The following is a 14951-nucleotide window of genomic DNA, read 5'->3' as shown; positions in this document are numbered from 1 at the left end:
GTCTAATGTATGTGTAACTGCTTCAGATAATAAGTAGTAATTACAATTGTTTTCTAAATAGAGAGAGAAAAAAAGGCTTTCCTGAGTAATATCCGCCCTCAGAGAAATTAAGAGGTACACAAAAACCATGTGTATGCAAAAATGCCAAATACTGCATAAACTCTACAGAAAATGCTTCTCATCTAGAGCTCATTCATAGATTACCCTCATGGAATCTCATTTAAATTCAATACAAGCAATGCTACAGTATGCCAAGCTTCCACATCATTTCTATGAAAGCATCAAAGGTGAAGATTTCCAGACCAGTTCCCCAATATGGATTTGGTGCTGACTTTACCGAAAGGCAAAGAAGAGAAGAGAAGCACATTACCTGACTGGACTCTGTTCCAGCAACACTAAGATCTTGAATGGATCTGCGCCTCTGCTGTCCGTTTCCTGCTGGGAAAAAACCAAAACAAAAACAAACCAGTGAAATATATTCAGAACAAAATAAGACGGGTGCGACTGTTGCAGAGGAGCTTGGAATTTGTACAAATCCACAGAGACAAAGTGGGAGAGGGAGAGAGAGAGACAGCTGCAGAATTTTAACTCAAAACATGCTGGCCTGTCAACAAAAAGTATACTCTAATACAATAACCACTCCTACCACATGAATAGCTGCTGCACTCTACTCCACCATCTTCTGTCACATGTATTTGGTCAGGCTTAGTACTTGGGGCAGGAGCTGATGACGACATCTATTTCAAGTGCGTTACGTTATGGGGATTTCTAAAAGCTAAACCGCGAAGATAACAGGCTGCCAGCTTTAACCTGTTGCTCTTTGGCTTGCTCAAGGAACACAGCAAGGACTTCTGCCTGTGTGCGGCTCCCCTCAAGAAAATTACGAAACGAAAGCGCTTTCTTCTGGTCTTCTGCCTCCTTCAGAGGAACGAAACTATGTCCTATTCTCATGCTCTGAGAAGTGTGAAAAGGGGACTGTTCAGCTAAATCACATCTCACCATCAACCTACGGAGCACAATGCTGTAATCTTTTCCTCTTCTCCTTCCACCTGTTCACAATTATCCACCAGTGACAGCTACATAAAACAGTTTAAATTTTAACACTGACACGCAATCAAAGGCATTTCCAGGAAACAAAGTCTCCTTAAAAATAAAAGGAGATTATGCAACAGAATCTCCCTGGCCACTTTGATTTTTATTACAGTGATTGTTTATATTATCTCTTGAGAGCAGGTCAGCTGTCCAAAAGGAAACACCAAAACGTCCTGAGTAACAGCTGACAATGCTCAAAATTCTTGCTCTTAGCTCTGCATTACGTAACTTCGCTACTGGAGGGGAGCATCTGAAACATGTACTGCAGCCGTGGCAGCCCCTCGCCCAGCAGCCCTGCACTCAGCAACCAACCCAGATCACTTAAAGCCCTGGAAAAGGCATCGCATTTTTAACCTTTTAGACACTTCTCATTCAGCATCATTTCCATATGACTCCACAGCCTATCCTGACACAGACTATCCTTTGAATTGCAACAGTTACTACAAAAATGTAACACTATTTAATCCTGATCAATGCATTTAATAATCTTTTTAATTTTTAAATATAGGTACTCTTACACGCAGGAACACACTAGCACAAAACAGCAATAAAAAATTTTCAGTCACTCTACTGATTTGTCATGACATTTTATCATCTCACATTTATAGCAAGTACTATAAGAAACAAGCACATAAGAAAATCAAGCAGTATTCTAGAACACGAATATATTCTTTGCTCTGACTGCAAATGAATTTGAATTGCAACTGCTCTGTGGTCTCGATCTTTTGCTTCTGAAATTCAGGGAAAGTATGTACTTACCTAAGCAACAATGGCTAAGTATTTTTAATACTTTGATACTAGGGATCGTGTGAATGACTAATCTATGTCAAAATGTCTGAACTTGTTCATTTGTAGTGAACTTTTTCACTATGTAATCGTTTTAACAAACAAGATTATACATTTAATAGAATTCTGTGCCGTGGATGCTTCATCTGGCTGCCACAGCTCATCTCAGTATTCAAGATATGTGCAATCCACCCACAACTGACACAAAATTATGTGCACATTTCATTCAACAACATTGTTATAAAATTAGCTCAGCTGAAATAGGCTTGCAAAAATATCTGAAATTCTCATTTCAGATTAGCAACATTTGTGAATTTAAAGAACCCAGCACATCTGTTGCTGAAATATTAGAACGTGGCTGCCAAAATGTTAAAATAATCAGGGTGGGGTGCAAGAAAGAAAAGAAAATGCCTTGGGTTGGGGGGGAGGGGAGAAAGAAAGAGGGGTCAAAACTACTGTGTTGTAAAAAATGAACACCTTTAAATGAAATATCTTCAGCTAGTAGCATGAGGGAAGAGCAAGCTCTACTAGGCAATGCCATTTTAATTAGTGTAACTACTGCAGACATCTGGCAAATAGCTTAGACAAGGCAGAAACAGACTACGAATCAACAAATACTTATTGCTCCAGATTCAAGAAAAATTTCAATTGAAAAATATACAACACAACATAAAATATTTATTTGAAATGATCACTGGTACCTCTTTATGCTTTCCTCTCACAGTTACGATCTTGTTCTTACCTCTTTGACCACTTAAACCAAATTTTTCCTCATTATAAAAACTAAGGGATTTGTGCAAGCACAGAAGTTCATCTACAGTAGCTTGATGCACAATGTCAGGCTTTTGGTGGTTTACAGGATTTTAAGACTAAAAAGCAAATGTCACAAACACACTTCCTGGCCTCAAAAAAACCCCATTTCGCACACTGTTGTTTATTTTCTAAAATTAAATTCTAGAGGAACAGGAAACTTCCATTATGTCCTGCCCCACATACTGCAGGCAAAAATAAATTCTACAACTTATTTGATCACCACCCCCACCCCACCGCCAAACATCCAGACCAGCTATGACCTCTTCTCCCTGCCCTTTAACAGATACTGGCGTCTCCTTTTACACTTTCTTATTTACTCACAGTACTCTCTCTTCCTTACACACCTACAAGACTCAAATCTCTCTCTCAGTGCAGGATGATCAATGACTCTAACAGTGCTAGAAGACATTTTGAAGAAGATAAAACATTTATCTGAATTCCAGAAGAATGAAGTGATTTGGGAAGACAAGGGTGGGATTTCTGGTATATATTGGTTTTAAAAGTAGACAGCAAAGTTACAGACCTAAAGCATCCATAATTCCTAACCACTTTCTAAAGACCCTCAACAAAATCATTTATGCAGTGTCAATGCTATAAAAATCGTAACGCTGTGGCAGAGTTTCAGATGACAAAATTACAAAGCCAAATGCACACATGCTAAATGCACGAGATGTCTAACATTGCCAGTGAAGAAAAGGCTGTACTTGAAGGTTTGCTGCTTGACTGGTTTGTATTGAAAAGGTATGCAAACTATAATTCAGATTTTTTTGTTTATTTAAACATAAAGATACATAAATCTTTTGCACTTACTAGGATTTTCATTTTTCATATTTATATATATAAAAATAAAAAATAAAATGTTGGTGCTTATAACCTATACTATATATACACTGTAAATTAAAAAAAAAAGAATTGATATATTGCTTGTCTATCTGATTGCAGGATACCACTGCTGCAAACTCTTGCTAAAGCTGTTAGACAAAATGGAATTATTTGATTCATTTTTCAGTGTTTAAGTTTGTAAGCTAGCAATACAAAACAGCATCTTAAATGAACAAAAAGTTCTATTCACCCTTATTGTACTAACTTAGAAAGAAGAGCAAATATATATTTAAAACTTCCCCTTCTGCCAATATTTTACCTTTAACTGATAAAAACGTGTATTTTACGACCTTGGCAGCATAATCAGTTCATGGACGAAATGCAGTTGAGGCAATGCATTACGAAAAGCCCCAATGATAGCAGATGTAGTACTCATACTTCTAAAATAGCCCTGCCCCAAAGCAGCTGACTCACGGTTACATGCCTGCATGGTGCCTCCCCTCTCTGGGCAGCAGCTGCTTTACCATGTGCTCAGCACAACTCCAGGCAGCAGCACAGACCGGCACTTGTGCTGCTCCAAGGACCGAGACGAGCTGCTCGCCCCACCGAGGGACATGCCCAGGGAAGTTTGGAGGAGCTGGGTCAGGGGCTGAAGTGCTATGGAACCTAACAGGGTGGGATCAATATGGAGGTGACAGTTTGGGGGGAACTGAGAGAGTAAGGAAAGGAAAGAAGTGAGAAATCCATTGTTTTTAAAAGAATAACTGAGCAAGGTATTTTGGAATAACTGCTTTAAGTATACAGATGACTGTAATTAGTTTACTGGGCAGATAATCATGTCCCTGTCATGTAATGATTAATCTCATTTTTTTTTCTGGCTTTGGGATTATTACAGGAAAGCTGTTCTGACAATCAAGAAGCTTTCAATATACAGCCCAGACGTATTTGCAGACAATTTACATATTTCTTCTGTAGTGCCAATACAGTCTTTTAGCTTAAGTACTTCTCTCTTCCTAGTTTTTAGCTGGCTAAAAAAAGCCATGCTTTCAGATTCTTCTTTATACTCTCCATAACATCCTACTAGCTCTTCTTGATATTATTTCAGAGTGCATGTATGTTTCTTTTATATGGCTGACCAGAACAGTATATTGAATTCCTGATTAAAATTCAGCATGGGCCTATAAATAGTGTCAGTGCATCTTCATTTTCCCTGGAAATGAACTTTAAGATTTCACAGTTTTTCACAACTGCATTAGATTAGTGGTTTATACTACCTGGGATTCATCTGCACACATCTGCTATGGTCCCCTGTCATCTTATTAAAAGAAACAGTTGCAAGTGTGTGACCCACAGTGCATGACCCTGGATTTTACCTTATTTCTTTTCAGTCACAGCAAAATTCACTTTATGTAATACTCTAATCCTCCTCTTTATGAACAGTTGCTTCTGATAAAACATTAACGGTGAATTTCATTATTGTTTCTTTGACTTAAATACCTTAAAATTTGACTTAAATTTTGAGAACATTCATTAATATGCTTGCTCCAGACCTGTAACTTCTATCATTTCTACAAGCTGCTATTTCTCTCATAAGTATTCCAAATAATTCATCTTGGAATTCCCATTCTGTCCAGTTCAATTAAAATAAGAATGTCTAATGACTCCTCTGCCTAACAAAGAAACCAATAGACTGGTACAACTGACTTTGTGAAAACAACATGGCATTTTATTTAACTGACTTCATCATTCCTTTAAAGTTTCAAGGTTTCTTGGAAGGCTCGGTGTTGCTATGTGCAGACGGTGTGCACAGAGAAGAGGCACTCATTAGCTTCTAGAGCTTATTTAAGAGGCTCTCAGCATGTGTTAGCACTGTGAAAATTGACAGATCACTTTCGCTTTCCTTGCTCTCTCAGGATTTCATTTATGTCATTGCAGGCCAGGACCGTTTGAAAGTTACAGTGGAAAGCTACCCTAGCAAACTCTTTTGCCAATTTGTTAGACTCAATGCCAAAGAGGTTTTCTTTTCATGACTTGGGAAAGAGCATTCTATTGCTCTTTGGAATCAATTTTTTTCTGTATTTTTATATGTAACCTTTAATAAAGTTATTTAAAAGAAACTTTTGTATAAAATTGTCTTCTGCATTCAACTTTAAAATACCTAACAATATCAAGATTTACAAGGTAACTTCCTCAGATGACACCGATTTAGACTCAGAGGTCCACAGTTTCTAGTGTATTTCTAGATTAGCAGTAGATACTTAGTAGATTAGCATTTCCTGCCTGTGACAAATAATTCTGAAGTGACTTGCATACTGCTAATGGTGTACCTATCACAGTTTGGGATTGATTATACTTATTTTTAGGTTTTGAGAAGTATGAAATAAAAGAAAGAAATCTACTTTGGTTGAAAAAAAAATGGAAAGGGAAAGGAAAATGATATGCTCCTAACTAAAAATAGACCTGGGACACATGAGAATTATTCATTAAAGTCCCAACTGAAATTATCATCTATGGTGCCTGATTATACTGATTTTCTTCCTGCCAGAAACCTCTCCTAATAATTTTAGTTTGCATTTACTTAAACACAACAGAAACACCTCATGCAGACACATTTTAGCTATAGAACAGCATAGTCAACTATAAGGATTACACAGATTAAGTGTTAATGTTTTAATTACAAATATCACAAGGATTTGAAATTCTTTACCTAATGTATTTAAGTTTTTTGTTCTACTAATATTTGATTAAAAATGGGAGCCCAAACACAACAAAGATCAGGGCAAAATAATTACCTAGACAGGAATTTTTCAACTTAACTCCATTTTCACCAAATGAGGCACTGTAATAAAAGACTGCATATATACAGTTTTGCTCTGTAAGAAGACTCCAAGGATCAAGATAGAGGAAAAAATGCTTTATCATTACAAGTGAGTTTGAACCAGAAGACTGAATCCTTTACTGATAAAAGTAAGCTTGTAATAAAATATTATGCTTCTCTTTACAGAAGCATTATGAAAAATTCTGTGGGATAATTTCTGGTTCTGTCCTATAGCAACTGGAGCAAGAAGTATTTTAGCAGTCTGATCATTATTCCGGCATCTTAACCAACTGACCCGTTCACCTGGTCTGCGATACCTGGTATGATGATCTCAGGGACATCCAGAATGTTGCCAAATGAAGCAGTTTTACGATGGCCTCGTTTAGGCTTGGAATAGGCTGAAAAAATACACATATACAATACACATGCAAAACACTAAAATGGCAATAGCAAAATTATTAAATTCCTAATACTGCACTTTTCATATACTTGGTTAAATTAGAGTACATGCAAAAAAACATGTCATGCAGAATAAACTGCATTGCCTTCCACTCATGCTTACACATAGTAAAGCAACGGTTAAAAAGCAAAAAATGCAGAACTAGCCATCATTACAACACAGTGTAATTAGTTATAGTTAGCAACACAAAAGTCAAACACAGAAAGCAGCATGGCAACACAGAAGGGAAAACCAAATGTAATTATCCAAACAGAGAAAAAATGAAATTATTTCAGTTGACCTGTACATTCAGAATAAATTCCTGACTCTCTGAACTTATATAACATTTTCTCTTTAGTGTTGGGTACAAACTATTTTATAAACAAGTTTAATAGTCAGATACTTCTTTAAATAGTTAGATACTTCACCTCCTTTTAAAGCAAATCTCATCTGTCTCTGAAAAAATACTTACTCTTACTACATTTGACAGTCATTTCTGCCACTCACTCTTTTGTCCCATTAGTGACATTTTTTTGTTTTGGGAGCTGGATATTACTACTAACTTTGTAATTTTTGAATGTTATTCAAGAAATGTCAGACATTATGAATTTAAATCTGATAAATTTTTTATTATTATTTTGCTACTTTTGTAGTTTAAGGTAATTAGTTCCTATTTAGGGAAAAAACTGAATACATCTCCCAAAAATAGATCATTGTAGCACATTCATCTCAGTGAAAGCTGAAACAAGAAGATTAACTAACTCTTGACTTGATTAACAACAGCCCAATTCTCACCCAGCCACACAATTTTTTTTCAGATTCACAGCACATTACTTCTGTCACACACTTAACAAGACTGAAAAACCAAAACAAAACCAATAAATACAGTGCTGTTTCAGCTTTTTCTGAAAAAGTTATGGTCAGATGGGTTTGACTTCATTTGTAGTAGTCTACTGCTGCCTGAAGAGATTTCTTAAAAAAATACTCAAAGAACCCCAAACCAAAAATAGTATGTTCAATGTATACTTTTCTTTCAAGAAAAAGAAACCCTACAGTGATAACAAAAAAAAACCAACTTAGAATATTCTGAATAGTAATTATTATTTCAGACAATTATTATCGTCTTCCTTAATGTATTAAAGGAAGAAAAAATAGGAAAATTAAAAACTCTCCAAAAGAGGAGGGCCAGATTATCTCCACTAATGTCAGTAACTTACATTAAGAGTGTCAGTGACCAAAGTGAGTCCTGACATATTTTAAAATAAAACCAGCATGGTGTTATTACCAGGTAAGTACACAGCTGCCTTCTGTATTAAGAAACCTTTAGAGATATTCAGGGTGAGATGTGCTACACAATCATCCAGTCAAAGACTGACAATACAAAAGACAAATTTTGGAATAAAGCTTTAAAACAAGAACATGAAAATAAAATGTGTTTAGGGCGAGGTAAATATTATGTCATGAGTAACTTCAGTATTCAGTAAAACAAGATTTTGGAGTAATCATAATACAATGAAGAACAAAAATGAAACAGTCATGGTGCAAAACAAAGCCAGAATTTTGATACATAATTCCTTACTAATTGAAACTACTCAATTACCTAATTTTCAGATTGGTAGAAAAATACTCAAACAGCTAAATAACCCTGAACTAACCAAAGTAATTTTGTTTTATTATTTAAATGTGTGGTTATATACCATAACAACCCAAAACTTTCACATACAGAACTTAAAACCTGAAGTTTACATAGATTAACAAACAATATCTTTGATGAAGAAAAGAGACAGGAAAGTGTTTGCCAAGTATACACATATTTATTAATTCACTTTTCTGGGAAGAATAGATATTGCTTTCACCATAAAATTATGTATTTATACATACAGATAAATTCCAATTCTCTCAAAGATTTAATGTTTAGACGTAACAGTTTATAGCTGAAGCAAACCTGGCAAAACACCTGGAGCTTTTTTTTTTTTTTTAAACAGAAGACACCAATGCTTTGTTAATCTCATGAATAAAATCTAACTATGTTCCTCTTTCTGAAATCTGTCAAAGTGGATTTTAAAACTAATTTGGGAACATGCTGAACTTTAAACCTACCTCTTAATTTCAAAAAATATTACAGAAATAACCTTGAAGAAAATGTTATTATATAAATAATTACGCTTAGCAGAGATGAAATAACACTATTTCAGATGCAAAGGTGAAAGTTGTGCATTTGGAATAGGATAAGTCTTATAATGTGTTTTTAAAAACAGTAAAAATCTAATTCAACAAAATCTCTTCTACAACCTTTAAAATACTCAATTACAATACTCAACCTTGCTGATAAAGAAAGCCATTTCCTCCTACATTAAAAGTTAAAGTATTTTCATATGGCTACTGGTATTAACTTTGTAAGACTATGCACATTTCACATTTTCCTTCCTCCTTTCTTTCCTTCCAATTCCTTAGTCTACACCCCAAACATCCTTTAATTTTACCTGTGATGGAAGCTATTCTTGCTTCTATTTCAGACATGTCAGCACTCATCCTTTTGGCTTCTCCGGAAACAAGGGCTGACGGTGGTCGTGCACGAACATCTGACAAGCTCTCCACGCTGCTCCCACGAGATGGGGGTAAACTCAAACGGCCAGGATCACCCTGTTTCAACAGTCACATTTTTAAAAAGAAAATTCTGCACAAGCCCCTCCATAATTTGCATCAGTATGCAGGTTAAAAATCTATTTCTATACTGTGCATTTTAAAAGTGACATGATTTAAAATTTGTAACATAATAAATGGTAATAATTGAGCTACTATTGGCATATAAAACCGAAATATCTGCAACTTTGAAAATAATCTCATACATACAGATAAAAAAAAATCAGTAGAATTAGGCCAATATCATCAGAGTAGAATCTTTGTATTTTTACATTCTACTTGAAATAAGCCCCAGTATTTTCAAAATTCACATAAATGTTTAAGCCTTTTATATCATACTAATATTTTGGATTTAAATTAAGGCAGCGATTTTCAAACACGTTTTTTTTAATCTAATAAATCCCTTTAAACAGAAGGAACTAGTTTTTTGCATTTCATTGGAGATCTTAATAGAGCCTTCCAGTTTACATTTTTGGAATCATTCAATATTTTTCCATCCCTTTTCATGTTCTCCTATAAGTACCTGGGTCCAGGTTTGTACGATTTTTGAAGGAGGACACTAATGTTTCAGAGCAGATGCAACACTTTCGTCTACCATGTCCGCTTCGTTATTATGGTTCAAAATTGCACATGTTAGCTTACCGGCTGCTTGGTTGTGGTTTTGATTTGTTGTGCCAATTTTGACTCTAAACGTTTAATAGTGTCATTGGTAGAAGCTCCTTGGAAGTCACTTGGTTCCATGTTAGCATCACTCTTGTTACTTGTGTTTGTAGAAGTGATGTCCATGAATGAACCTAGAAACCAGTAACAAGGAAGAACGTTTGGGAATGTTCACTAAAAAGACTGAAGTGCACCTCTTCACCAGAGCATTCTCAGAAGCCTAACTTGGCTTTAAAACAACAGTTTTCAAAACTTTTAATGAAAGGCAAGTTGCAAGACTTCAACAGATCCATTACTGTAAGAAGAGGAGCGAAAAAGAATACACAAGTACCTACTGCGATAACATTCAGAAGTCAATTTTTAGCTTTCTTTGAAATTGTTAGGGTAGTGTTATATTAAAAACACAACCAGAAATCTCATTCGCAATAAAAAAAAGACCATCGTTAACCACAGAAGAGCATAAATATGTGATAAATAACAGTCAACATATATTCAGTTTGAAGTGATAAATTAGGTCTTAAAATCATGTGCTGAGAGGTGGAGAACTAGTAAAGTCAGTGCAATGCTACAGCTGCAAAGATGTTGTTAATATATAGGTCACTAAATTGTAAAGAAGCCAATGAAACTTTATCAAAAATACCAGCAATTTCTTAGGAGACAGAAAATAAACAAACCAAGCAGAGAAATTTGAAGACCCCTAAGATTAAAAATTATTTAAGTGGAGAAACTGTACTCTAAAAAATGAGGCGATCAAATGATCTTAATTTTCTTTTGTTAAAAGGATTTATCCTAAATCAAGACTACCTGAAAGTCTAGCCCACGTTTCGTTCCATCCACCTTTCTGGTTATTTTCTTGCACTTAAATTTAAATTACGGTATTTAATGTTTCTTAACATAAAAGAAATGCAAGTTTAAATTGTGGAGATTATAACTGAAAGAGGTGCAGTTTTCAAGAGTAGTGAAAAATTTTAAATTGACAACTCCTACACATCACGTATTGGTGAAAAGGTGTTAATTGTTAGCAACATTCATGGGAAAAAAAAGGAGACCTTAAACTTGGACACTTAGATAGCTTTTACAATAAACTTGTTCTCCATTACAAGTACACTTCATCAAAACCATTTGACTGAGAACACTGAATATGATGTGGTAAGAAGTATTAACAAAAAAAATAGATCCCTGTCAATGCTTATGTTGCTGTTCGTTTTCTCTCACTTATACAAATGTACCTGTACTAGTGGCAGAGTTGCTTTGGCCTTCATCTGAATACTGGCAAGGATACTGCAGAGGTTCGTCAGCTCCTGGAAAGTACTGTGGAGAAAGAGCAATGATTTGATAAAAAAGCCTAATTAAAAATAGTTTTAAAATTATTTTAATAGTATCACATAATTTAGAAATACAATTTATAAATTTATAAGAATTTATTTTGAAGACACGTAAGTGTAAATATTTTTAGTCATACATTAAAATACACCTATGAGTATTTTTTAAATTTCCTCAAATCTCTTATGAGTTGGTATACCCCTCCCATAAGGAGATGAATTATTTCCCTTCTCTACTGTAATTGATAAGTTTTATCAAAAAGAAAGAGCAGAAAGAAAACATGCAAGCCCATCTTTGGAGTGTGATGAAAGGCATACCTTTTGTAATTCAATTTCCTACCTTAACAGCTTAAAAAATGATTAAGATACTAAAATAAATTTTTATACCCGCATCAAGTGTGTCATTATTTTAACAATTTCCTCCATGGATGGTCGTTGCGAGGGATCCTTGGACCAACAACGGGTCATTAAACTCTCAATTGGTTTAGGTAAGTTTTTGATCAGAGGTGGCCGAGTACCTGTAATTGAAATTAGAAAAAAACCCTTAATTTTTTAGGAAAAATCCCTAATTTTTTAAACAGACTATTATAATAAACAACTGACAGTGACCGATCTCTCCCCAGTATTTTGCTAAATAAATATACAGAAAGGTAGAGTTAATTGTAGGCTGAAAGAACTGGCTTGTACTTAATTTTCTCTCTTACAAATAAAAACTGATTAAAAAAAGTTCCTTTGCACTACATAGAGGCTACAATTACATACAAACAAGTAGAAAAGAAATTAAACTTCTTCAGTAGAGGCCTGAATAAATACAGCACATTACAATGGCTAATGCTGCTAGTCTCTGAAGAATGAAGCTCTAGAACAAACTAGGAAGCAAGTAGTAACAGTCTTTGGTTCCTAATGCTGTATTCACAAGAAAAAAAAATAAAAAAACCAAAACACCTGATGTATTTTTGAGAGCTGATTTTGCCCTTAAAAACTCCCTTAAAAATTACAGGCACTGGAAGTACCAATTTTGTGTGACTTTCTAATGCCTATACACATTTGTAATAACACATTTTACTTCAACTATTGTATAACCATTCGGCTGTTTTTTAGTTCAAGTTTCTCCTCTTTTTACGATTTCAACAATGAGTACAATTAATGGACAACCACTTGTGTCTGATATATGAGGAACAGTGACGGTTTGCAAAGAAACCAACAAGTATTTAAAAATATATTACACAGAATGAGTAATAGATGAAGGAAAGAGTGCCACCATAGTCTTAAGTGAGATGAAGTGTACTAACGTTTCCACTCAAGAAGGAAAAAGAAAATGGAAGAAGATAAAAAGGATAAGTTTTTGAAGCACAAGAAGCTACAGATAGGGAAATTTTCTTTCCCTAAAGGATACTCCTGCACCTTATTGAGGCTTCCTGATTTATGACTACTGGAGTTACACTTAGTTTCACAGTTAATGCTTTTATGCAAGGCACTCCTCACTCCTAACATTAATGACCTGTGTATCTGAAAAAACAGCCTTCATTGTTTGTTATTTTTTCCTTACAAACAAGTCTGTGCTTGCTTTGATGTTGTCTCTCACAAACGGCAGAAACTCTTTGCAGCCACTGAACTACTTCACTATCCTTACTTTATTGTTTGTAAAACTCTGTTTTGCCATGGTACGTAAAAACACAGTAGTAAAAAAGTTACACCACTAGAATGAAGATATTACAATCTACTACCCTGATCGGCATTATACCACTGTTTTAAAGAAAAAGGTCCATTTGAATACAACCATTGTGTCCTGTTTATAGTCTAAGCTCATAAAAATCTGTTCTGTATAATACCTAGCACAGCAGAGTGCTGCCCCATGAGTGCAGGTAAAAAGGTAAAACCATTCAAACAGCAGAACAAAATAAACAAAATTCAAAACACCACAGATGAAAAACCAAATGACATTTTTAATGCCTAATGGTCCTGCAGGAGTGACAATTTCTAGTATTTCTAAACACAGGTCAAGTTACTTCAAGTCACACATTTATTGTATACATTTAATTACAAAGAGTAAAAAAAATAAAAGAGACAACTCGGCTAATAAAAATCACCATTCATCCAGATAGAGGGGTTGTGGGTTTTTCTGTTGCACCTCTCAGATCACTTTTAAAATCGAGTGTCAAAACAAAGAAGACATGGCTCTTTACCCTTCTTAGTTAATACACCAGTTACCCATAGCAGCCAAATAACACAAAACCCACACTGACACGGAAGTGGTAGTGCTTAACTATGTAGTCTTTGTGACAAAAGTGTATATTTAATGACGCATAAAATGGAAACACTAGTAATTTAAAGCTGCGTGGTTAAGAATGTTTAGCAAATTTACAGGTCAAATGCACAACTTCAAATGCAGTAAAATATTTCCAACTCACCATTGTGAACTGCCCACATTATTCGGAAAGCTGGACCACCAATCTCATCAAAAGGTTTTCTACGGGTGATTACCTCCCAGAGAATAATACCCCAACTGAAAACGTCACATTTTTCACTGTAATTGCTACCTGGAAGAAAGCCATCAATATAATTTGTCTCTTTTCTATGTAACACATTAAAAAGAAGTACAGCTTGAGCTGATCGTAGAATCACTAAGGTTGGAAAAGACCTCCAAGATCATTAAGTCTAAACTTTTGCTGAACACCACATCACTAAGTGCCATAATGAGTTGTTTCTGGAACACTGTCAGAGTTGGTGACTCCAACACTTCCCTAGGCAGCCTGTTCCAATAAAGAAATAGTTTTATATGCTTTCTTTCACTTCACATTTATTTTGTTGAGAAAAAAACAGTTTTCTAAAACTGGTTGATTCATGCTAACTAAAGTCTGCAACCATTTGACAGTTTGATTGTTAAGAATCCCTCTCTCTGGGAATCAATCCTTTTCACTTGGAGTCATCTTGAAATGACAAATGCATCAGTTTTCTTATATAATCTAAACCACAATTTATTAAGTTTAAAGATCTCCTGCATTCATGGTTTAACTGACTATGTTTGCTCCCTCTAAATATTCTTTAATTCACCTCTTCCAACATTAGTCACAATATGCCAGGCAGTAACATCTGTCATATCCATTGTTCTTTATTAATTACAGGTCTTCAGCAGAAGTAATCAGCAGAGTCCTCAATTCCTCACCATCTTATTTCCTCCCTGTTTATTATTCTTATTCTTTCTGTAATGTCATTACTTAATTAAAACTCTTTGACCATCACAGACTCCTAAGGTGTAGAAGACATGTAGATGATACAGAATAATTCATAAAAGTGTTTGGAGATGCAAAAGAATGTATGCTCAGTAACCATTACTCATGCAAATACTAATAAGAAATGTGAATGGTTAATGACATCAGAATAAATGTGTGATTATAAATGATAGATTTGCTCCCCTCTGTTTAAGCAAGGATTAAAATTGGCATACAGTGGTCAAGGGATTTTTTTTGTTAACACATAATCAGAAAGCATCATTCAGACAAATAATTTCATAAACAGTGGTGTGATGGTTCAGACTTGGCTCCCTCCAAATGCC

General features: G+C 34.9%; 1 protein-coding gene across 4 annotated transcripts in view; it reads right to left on the bottom strand.

The window, feature by feature from the left end:
• MAP3K7 (mitogen-activated protein kinase kinase kinase 7) overlaps positions 1-14951 on the bottom strand; it is a 48460-nt gene that overhangs the window by 14146 nt on the left and 19363 nt on the right. Inside the window, exons 7-13 of one of the 4 annotated variants that reach the window (XM_027884489.1) lie at positions 13807-13935; positions 11783-11913; positions 11303-11384; positions 10056-10207; positions 9254-9413; positions 6649-6729; positions 371-438 (exon numbers count right to left, since the gene is read on the bottom strand). In XM_027884489.1, coding sequence (XP_027740290.1) covers positions 371-438; positions 6649-6729; positions 9254-9413; positions 10056-10207; positions 11303-11384; positions 11783-11913; positions 13807-13935 — 803 coding nt within the window. The remainder of the gene's footprint in view (positions 1-370; positions 439-6648; positions 6730-9253; positions 9414-10055; positions 10208-11302; positions 11385-11782; positions 11914-13806; positions 13936-14951) is intronic. The other 3 variants (XM_027884490.1, XM_027884491.1, XM_027884492.1) reach the window with 3 other exon arrangements.

The sequence above is a fragment of the Empidonax traillii genome, unplaced genomic scaffold (genome assembly GCF_003031625.1).
Source record: "Empidonax traillii isolate 1590-97213 ecotype Southwest subspecies unplaced genomic scaffold, ASM303162v1 scaffold147:size910788, whole genome shotgun sequence".
Taxonomy (NCBI): Eukaryota; Metazoa; Chordata; class Aves; order Passeriformes; family Tyrannidae; genus Empidonax; species Empidonax traillii.
The sequence above is the reverse complement of the archived record's forward strand: the minus strand, read 5'-3'. Positions and strand labels throughout refer to the sequence as shown.